The sequence below is a fragment of the Macrobrachium rosenbergii genome, chromosome 9, assembly GCF_040412425.1.
Source record: "Macrobrachium rosenbergii isolate ZJJX-2024 chromosome 9, ASM4041242v1, whole genome shotgun sequence".
In the NCBI taxonomy this organism is placed as follows: Eukaryota; Metazoa; Arthropoda; class Malacostraca; order Decapoda; family Palaemonidae; genus Macrobrachium; species Macrobrachium rosenbergii.
Genome location: NC_089749.1, coordinates 21,492,662 through 21,502,661, shown reverse-complemented (window position 1 = coordinate 21,502,661; position 10,000 = coordinate 21,492,662). Strand labels below are relative to the sequence as shown.

Genomic DNA, 10,000 nt, shown 5'->3' with positions numbered 1-10,000 from the left:
TACCTTCGTTCTTTTTAGAACAAGTTTTGACTCCGAAAGGTTTCTTCATTTTATTAATACATTTCATCAAACTTCAAATTTACTGCAGAGCACGAACTCGGGAACCAGCTTCCTCTCTTGGACATTCTTGTCACAAGCCACCAAGAAATGTTTAGCACATCAGTACATAGGAAGAAAACCTTCACCTGATTGGGTACCAACTTTTATAGTCATTGTTTTCACAATTTTAAGTTGAATTCCATAATGCCTTGTTTCATCGAGCTTTTTCCTTGACCTACAGCTGGCAGGCATTAAACGAGGAAATTAAAAATCTCCAACAATATTTTATCACCAACTTATCCATCAGATTTGCTTTATGAATCTGTTGCTAAATTTTTAACTAACATTTTCATTCCCCGCCACCCTGTGCCTGATGTTCCAAAGATGCCGTTCTATGCCAGTTTGCCATTCATTCATTGCAATGCATTTTTCAAAGACCTCAATAAACTTATATCTTGTCATTTTCCAGCTTTAAAAGTTAACGTTATCCCAACAAACCCATTAACTATAGTTCGCTTGTTCAATTTAAAAGGCGGTTTACATCCACTGATGACCTCTGGTGTGGTTTATAAGTTTACTTGTCCTCGCTGTGATCGAGGAATCTTATACCGGATCCACACTAAGGTTACCGAAGGTTCGAACTTTCATCTCCTGAGTCCTCTAACATCAGAGAAGTTAAGCATACCTTAGTTTAACCAGACCACTGAGCTGATTAACAGCTCTCCTAGGGCTGGCCCGAAGGACTAGACTTATTTTACGTGGCTAAGAATCATTTGGTTACCTAGCAACGGGACCTACAGCTCATTGTGGAATCCGAACCACATTATACCGAGAAATGAATTTCTATCACCGGAAATAAATTCCACTAATTCTTCATTGGCCGGCCAGAGAATCGAACTCGGGCCTAGCAAAGTGCTAGGCGAGAACTCTACCGACTCGTCCAACGAGGAACCTCTAACATCAGAGAACGCACCAAGAAATGCAGATACGAAATCCAGTATAAGGACTTTGAGATTTAAGGCAGGGCATCTAGCCAACAACTTTTGGCCATTACTGAGACATTATTCATTAAGCATATTGTTCCCCCCTGAAATAAGCAGTCTGCCTCCATCCCTCTCTCTGCCTCCCTCGAGCCGTCCCCAGGCGCCTTCCCCCGTTCCCTCGTCAACCTTCTCCTAACATATCTTATAGTTGGTTCTCTTTGCGAGTTTACTGTTTATTTTTTATTTTGTATTTATCTTCTTCTTAATCTTAAACTGCATATCATTTTAACCTTTGCTTCTTGCAATTTACTTTGCGTGTATTTTCATATTTTGCCATGTTATTTTGACTTAATTTTAAATTATGTATTATTTCAACCCTCGTTCCTTTGAAATTTACTTTGTATGTATTTTTATATTTTCACGGTTTTATTTTTTTTTTTATAGCTTCAAAATGAAGCCTAGAGCTTTGAAGGTGTAGAATACAGTGTATACATGTACATACAATATATATATATATATATATATATATATATATATATATATATATATATAAGAAATATATATATATATATATATATATATATATATACTATTTATATATATATATATATATATATAAGTGTTATGTGTGTGTGTGTGTATGTGTGTGTATGTATACATATAAATACATATATATAAATATATATATGTATATATATATTTATAAATATATTTGCATATATACATATATATATATGTGTGTGTGCGATTTTTATAACCACAATACCCTCTTAACTTCTCGATGACTCCAAACTTTTTGGATACACCTGTCACCACTAAGCCTAAGGTCCAAATGAAGAGTGTGAAGAAATTCTGACGTTAGTAGCGGGATTCGAACCCGCGTCCGGAGTATCAGAACGAGGTCTATTATACATATATACATGTATGTATCCATATATAATATATATATACACAGTATATATATATTTATATATATGTGTGTATATATATGTATATATTTAGATAATGTATATATATATATATATATATATATATATATATATATATATATATATATATATATATATAACTTTAGTAGAAATGCACCTATTTAGACAAATGTAATCTCAGAAAGGATTTATATTACTGGCATGAAATGAGACCCATTAAATAAATGCATCATCTTTATTGAAATAAGATCATTTGGAATTTTATGTTTATCAAGGAATTCTAATCTTTATACAGGACTATTTTAAGAGTTATACTTCCTCAGAAAATTATATCATCTTCAGAAAATGTATCTTTTTAATCATGCCTTTGAAAGGATTTTATTTCCCTTGGGAAATTATAACTTCTTAAGCGGGATTTTTTTCTCCTAAAGGAATTAGACTTACTTTAAAGAATTACATAACCTCAAGCAATTGTATTTCCTTTACAGAATTATATCTTCTAAAGGAATTACATCTTGTAGAAATTTTATCCACTGAAGGAATTGCATCTTTCAGAAATTATATCTTCTACAGGAATTATATCTTTTAGGAGTTATATATTTTATAAAGGAATTACGTCTTTCAGAAATTATATTTTCTAAAGGAATTACATCTTTTAGAAATTATATCCTCTAAAGGAACTACATCTTTTTGAAATTGTATCTTCTAAAGGAATTACATCTTTTAGAATTTTATCTTCTAAAGGAATTACATCTTTTAGAATTTTATCTTCTAAAGGAATTACATCTTTTAGAATTTTATCTTCTAAAGGAATTACATATTATAGAAATTGTATCCTCTAAAGGAATTACATCTTTTAAAAATGATATCTTCTAAAGGCATTAAATCTTTTAGAAATTATATCCTCCAAAGATTTTAAAATTTCTTTGGGAAGTCATGTCCTCTAAGAGTCTAAAGGAATTAAACTTTCTTCGGGAGATCACATTTTTTCGTTGAATTATATCTTTTTTAGGAGATTATATCCATTAATCTGTTGTTTGATCCTCGTCATTATCACCGACGTCAACATCACCTTCGTCATCATCATCATCTTCATCATCATCATCATCTTCATCATCATCATCATTATACTTATCTTTGACGGGTCTCTTCCCCCCCCCCTAAACATCTCCACTTTGGTTGTTTGTTCTTCCAGCTCTGCTTATTTTGGAGGGTAGTGCGCTTTCTGTTAAGAGATGTAATTAATAATATACCGTGTATAGGTATGTATGTATGTATGTGTATATATATACACATATGTATATATATACAAATGTATGCGTATTTTTGTACAGACAGATATAACAATATATATTATATATATATATATATATATATATATATATATATATATATATGGATATATATATATATATATGCGTGTGTGTGTGTATGTATGTATGTATATTACACTAGGAGGTCTAGATCTCATTTGTCCTGTTATTGTTAACAACATATGATTTAAATGATCTATTGCCGTATAAAAAAATTCCATAAAATATCAATATATTTCTTTCATTCCAAACAAAAATATGATTATATATATATATATATATATATATATATATATATATATATATATATATATATATATATATATATATATATATAATTCATAACATATAAAAACCTTTCTATAAAATATAAATAGCATTCATAATTGCAAAATAACGATACCACATAATATTATGATTCCAAATGAAGAAGGAATAGTGGAATTAACAATTGCTGAAACTTGCTAACAGATTGTCAAGGGTCCCAACGAGACATGCGAGCAAGCAGGACTTACTGGGAAGACAACAAGAGCAGGATCCACTGCCGCAGGTGCCCACATGCACATACTTCTTCGTACTGCACTTCGTCCTGCACTTGGCCAACGATGACGTGAAGTTTGCCTGGTATCAGTTTAAAAAAAAAAGATACGTTTGTTAAGGAGCTTTTCTAATTTGAAGGCCGATGGGATGGGCATCCTAGTAGCCTCCTCGAGTCTGAGGAGCTTTGGGAACATCTCAGAAATTGTGGGGACATGTTTTGTCTTCCTCTGAGTTTCCCTGTTTAGTCCTTTGTTTCATACTGACGGTTGGTTTTGTCTTTTGATAATCATGCTTCTCTCTCTCTCTCTCTCTCTCTCTCTCTCTCTCTCTCTCTCTATATATATATCTCTATATATATATATATATATATATATATATATATATATATATATATATATATATATATATATATATATATATATATATATATATATATATATATATATATATATATATATATATATATATATATATATATATATATTATATATATTATATATATATATATACATATATATATATATATATATATATATATATATATATATATATATAATAAATTATATATATATATATATATATATATATATATATATATTTCTAAATATGCATATATGCATACATATATATATATAAAATACATAATATATATACATATATATATATATATACATTCATATATCTACTGTATATACATATATATAATATATAATATATATATATATATATATATAATATATATATATAATTATATATATATATATGTATACATTCATATATTACTATTTTATTACGAACAGCCCATATGAGTTTCAGCCCTATATGTCTTCAAGAATCATAAGCTAATGTAGAATTTCAGTTGAATAAGAATGATTTATTTTTAATTCGTCTCACTGCTCCAAAAGGAAAGTCACTTACCCCTTTATCAGGTAACAGCAGTACCACACAACACTTCTTCCTTCGGCATGTGGGAGATACACCGCAAGGGGTCTCTCCAGGGGAACCACCAGAAGGAGCAACAGGGGAATCACCGGTGGGAGCGACAGGCGAACCACCAGAGGCAGCGATAGGGGAATCACCGGAGGGAGCGACAGGTGAACCCCCACATGGAGCGACAGGGGAATCGCCAGAGGGAAGAACAGGGAAACTACCAGAGGGAGCGACAGGGAAATCACCAGAAGGAGCAACAGGGGAATCATCAGAGGGAAGAACAGGGAAACTACCAGAGGGAGCAACAGGGGAATCATCAGAGGGAAGAACAGGGAAACTACCAGAGGGAGCAACAGGGGAATCATCAGACGGAAGAACAGGGAAACTACCAGAGGGAGCAACAGGGGAATCACCAGAAGGAGCAACAGGGGAATCACCAGGGGAAAGAACAGGGAAACTACCAGAGGGAGCAACAGGGGAATCACCAGAAGGAGTAACAGGGGAATCACCAGAGGGAAGAACAGGGAAACTACCAGAGGGAGCAACAGGGGAATCATCAGACGGAAGAACAGGGAAACTACCAGAGGGAGCAACAGGGGAATCACCAGAAGGAGCAACAGGGGAATCACCAGGGGGAAGAACAGGAAACTACCAGAGGGAGCAACAGGGAATCACCAGAGAAGGAGTAACAGGGGAATCACCAGAGGGGAAGAACAGGAAACTACCAGAGGGGAGCAACAGGGGAATCACCAGAGGGAAGAACAGGGAAACTACCAGAGGGAGCAACAGGGGAATCACCAGAAGGAGCAACAGGGGAATCACCAGAGGGAGCAACAGGGGAATCACCAGAGGGAAGAATAGGGAAACTACCAGAGTGAGCAACAGGGGAATCACCAGAGGGAAGAATAGGGAAACTGCCAGAGGGAGCAACAGGGGAACCACCAGAAGGAGCAACAGGGGAATTACCAGAGGGAGGAATAGGGAAACTACCAGAGGGAGCAACAGGGGAATCACCAGAGGGAAGAATAGGGAAACTGCCAGAGGGAGCAACAGGGGAACCACCAGAAGGAGCAACAGGGGAATTACCAGAGGGAGGAATAGGGAAACTACCAGAGGGAGCAACAGGGGAATCACCAGAGGGAAGAATAGGGAAACTGCCAGAGGGAGCAACAGGGGAACCACCAGAAGGAGCAACAGGGGGTACCAGAGAGGGAAGAATAGGGAAACTACCAGAGGGAACAACAGGGGAATCACCAGAGGTAAGAATAGGGAAACTACCAGAGGGAGCGACAGGGGAACCACCAGAGGGAGCAACAGGGGAATCACCAGAGGTAAGAATAGGGAAACTACCAGAGGGAGCGACAGGGGAACCACCAGAGGGAACAACAGGGGAATCACCAGAGGGAAGAATAGGGAAACTACCAGAGGGACCAACAGGGGAACCACCAGAAGAGGCAACAGAGGACCCACCGGAGGGAAGGATAGGGAAACTACCAGAGGGACCAACAGGGGAACCACCAGAGGGAAGAACAGGGAAACCACCAGAGGGAGGAATAGGGAAACTACCAGAGGGACCAACAGGGGAACCACCAGAAGAGGCAACAGAGGACCCACCGGAGGGAAGGATAGGGGAACTACCAGAGGGACCAACAGGGGAACCACCAGAGGGAAGAACAGGGAAACCACCAGAGGGAGGAATAGGGAAACTACCAGAGGGACCAACAGGGGAACCACCAGAAGTAGCAACAGGGGAACCAGCAGAGGGAAGAACAGGGAAACTGCTAGAGGGAGCAACAGGGGAACCACCAGAGGGAGCAACAGGGAAATGACTAGAGGGAAGAACAGGGAAACTACCAGAGGGAGCAACAGGGGAATAACCAGAGGGAGCAACAGGGAAACCACCAGAGGGAGCAACAAGGGAATCACCAGAGGGAAGAACAGGGAAACTACCAGAGGGAGCAACAGGGGAATCACCAGAGGGAAGAACAGGGAAACCACCAGAGGGAACAACAGGGGAATAACCAGAGGGGCAACAGGGGAATCACCAGAGGGAAGAACAGGGAAACCACCTGGAGGGAACAACAGGGAATCACCAGAGGGAAGAACAGGAAACTACCAGAGGGAACAACAGAGGAATAACCAGAGGAACAACAACAGGGAAACCACCGGAGGGAGCAACTGGGGAATCACCAGAGGGAAGAACAGGGAAACTACCAGAGGGAGCAACAGGGGAATCACCAGAGGGAAGAACAGGGAAACCACCGGAGGGAGCAACTGGGGAATCACCAGAGGGAAGAACAGGGAAACTACCAGAGGGAACAACAGGGGAATAACCCGAGGGAGCAACAGGGGAATCACCAGAGGGAAGAACAGGGAAACCACCGGAGGGAGCAACAGGGGAATCACCAGAGGGAAGAACAGGGAAACCACCAGAGGGAGCAACAGGGGAATCACCAGAGGGAAGAACAGGGAAACCACCAGAGGGAGCAACAGGGGAATCACCAGAGGGAAGAACAGGGAAACTACCAGAGGGACCAACAGGGGAATAACCAGAGGGAGCAACAGGGAAACCACCAGAGGGAGCAACAGGGGAATCACCAGAGGGAAGAACAGGAAAACTACCAGAGGGAGCAACAGGGGAATAACCAGAGGGAGCAACAGGGGAATAACCAGAGGGAGCAACAGGGAAACCACCAGAGGGAGCAACAGGGGAATCACCAGAGGGAAGAACAGGGAAACCACCGGAGGGAGCAACAGGGGAATCACCAGAGGGAAGAACAGGGAAACCACCGGAGGGAGCAACAGGGGAATCATCAGAGGGAAGAACAGGGAAACCACCAGAGGGAGCAACAGGGGAATAACCAGAGGGAAGAACAGGGAAACCACCAGAGGGAGCAACAGGGGAATCACCAGAGGGAAGAACAGGAAAACTACCAGAGGGAGCAACAGGGGAATAACCAGAGGGAGCAACAGGGGAATAACCAGAGGGAGCAACAGGGAAACCACCAGAGGGAGCAACAGGGAAACCACCAGAGGGAGCAACAGGGGAATCACCAGAGGGAAGAACAGGAAAACTACCAGAGGGAGCAACAGGGGAATAGCCAGAAGGAGCAACAGGGGAATAACCAGAGGGAGCAACAGGGGAACCACCGGAGGGAAGAACAGGAAAACCACCAGAGGGAGCAACAGGGGAATCACCAGAGGGAAGAACAGGAAAACTACCAGAGGGAGCAACAGGGGAATCACCAGAGGGAAGAACAGGAAAACTACCAGAGGGAGCAACAGGGGAATAGCCAGAAGGAGCAACAGGGGAATAACCAGAGGGAGCAACAGGGGAATAACCAGAGGGAGCGATAGGGGAGCCACCAGAGGGAGCAGCATGGGATTCACCAGAAGAACCGCCAAGAACGACGTGGGACCCTCCAGAGGCCCCACTTCCCGGCATATCTAGCAGAAGGAGAGACAAAAAGATACAAAATGAGAAATACTCATATAATATCGTAATGACCCCTTAACTTCTCTAGCACCTAAATACCTAAATCATGCTTTCTGTTAGAATCCACTGGGGAAATTAATTAAATAATTCGCCGTCCCACGTGGGATTCGAACCCATGTAAACTGCAGACACAGCGTTTTACGCCAAGACCTTTTTTTTTATTTTATTTTAACTCTTACTTACATGTATCTGTAAAATTCTGATATAATTTTACTACAACCAAACGAGCCCAGGCAGACGAAGGTTATGATGTAATGTTAGATATATAGATGAAGATACAGACAGAGACTTTAAACAAAATATGCATCAACGCAGAAACAGAAAACACTGAAGCTGACAACCAGCAGAGTTGAAACTGGCCATCCCTCAAGTCAAATTCCAATGAATGAAACTGATCACAGGAACATCAAAGAAAAAATCCCATCAAATCATCCAAAAAACGTGGTCTATATAAATTTCCAGCACCTTCTTATCTTTTTCCTTTCATTTCAGCTTCCATTTCATCAAAATAACCACAAAGAAAACATTAATATCTTTTCCAAAAGCTGAAATTACCTTTCAAGCAGCAAGAGCACTTAGAGCGATAGCAGAGCCCGTCGGCTCTTTCGTCGGTATGGCAAACTGGACGACAGAGACCCCCACAGATCCTCGGTAGCTCCCCTTGTCGTCAGTGCAGAAGGAGAATCGTTATTTGGTTTATAGCAAGCATTAGATCACTCGGGTAACGGTATAAAGATATATTTTGTGTTATTTTTCAACATGAAACCGTTTTATCCGAGAGGGTGCTTTCAGAGAAAAAAAACTAGGTAATGGTAATTGCCTTCTTCATTACTAAACTATTTTGTGCGCATACACACACATGATATATATATATATATATATATATATATATATATATATATATATATATATATATATATATATATATATATATATATATATATATATGTATATGTATATATATATATTATATATATACATATATATATACACACACACATATATATATATATATTTGTGTGTGTATAATGTATATAATACATCCATTTAATAGATATATGTATGTATGTATGGAGAGAGAGAGAATTGGATCTATTTACCAGGATAGTTCAGTGGTTCCAAGGGGTTAAAAGGACAAATATCCTGCAAAAGAAAAAAAAAAACACGACAAACATTGTCATCAACAAACAGGAATGGCAAACAAGTCTGCCAGGTTATGTCTATCCTTTTCCTTCATTTCCTCATTTATTTGGTATCTTACTCATTCTTCTTATTATTATTGACAATAATAGTATTGTTTCTAAGTTTATGCAAGAAATCAAACATCACGGTTCAAACTCACCGAGGGAAGCTGGGCTTCTGATGCCGACACCAGCGCCAAAATCAGCAGCAGCAGACTCGTTGATCTCATCTTGAATCGGCTGCGTTCGGGTACGAAAACAAAAGAAACTTTTAGGTTAACTTGACCTTAAGTGGCTTCCTTCGAAGGAAAATAAGAATTTTAATAATATTATAACGTTTCGAGTCGGGGGTGTGATTGATTGTCAGCTAAATAAGCGGCTTCCTCGGGAGGCAAAAGAGAGCTCCGCTCATCCAGCTCATGATGTAAATTGAGTGACTTCCTTCGAGGCAACAAAAAACAAATGATTATCAGCTTATGACGCCATTGACTCGCACAGGAAACAGCTGTCACCGGCTAGAGAAGATACACAAATATCTACGTAGGAGCCATCATGCGTTCCTACAAGACTGGAACAGAGGAAGAGGAAA

At 39.3% G+C, this 10,000-nt stretch overlaps 2 protein-coding genes across 2 annotated transcripts in view; one reads left to right on the top strand and one right to left on the bottom strand.

Annotated features, from left to right (window-relative positions):
- Positions 1–8,179, bottom strand: part of LOC136841909 (mucin-2-like) — a 9,475-nt gene extending 1,296 nt beyond the window's left edge. Inside the window, exons 1-3 of the mRNA XM_067109330.1 lie at positions 6,864–8,179; positions 5,460–6,680; positions 4,723–5,311 (exon numbers count right to left, since the gene is read on the bottom strand). Coding sequence (XP_066965431.1) covers positions 4,723–5,311; positions 5,460–6,680; positions 6,864–8,179 — 3,126 coding nt within the window. The remainder of the gene's footprint in view (positions 1–4,722; positions 5,312–5,459; positions 6,681–6,863) is intronic.
- LOC136841557 (uncharacterized) overlaps positions 1–10,000 on the top strand; it is a 27,404-nt gene that overhangs the window by 7,491 nt on the left and 9,913 nt on the right. The window lies entirely within an intron of this gene.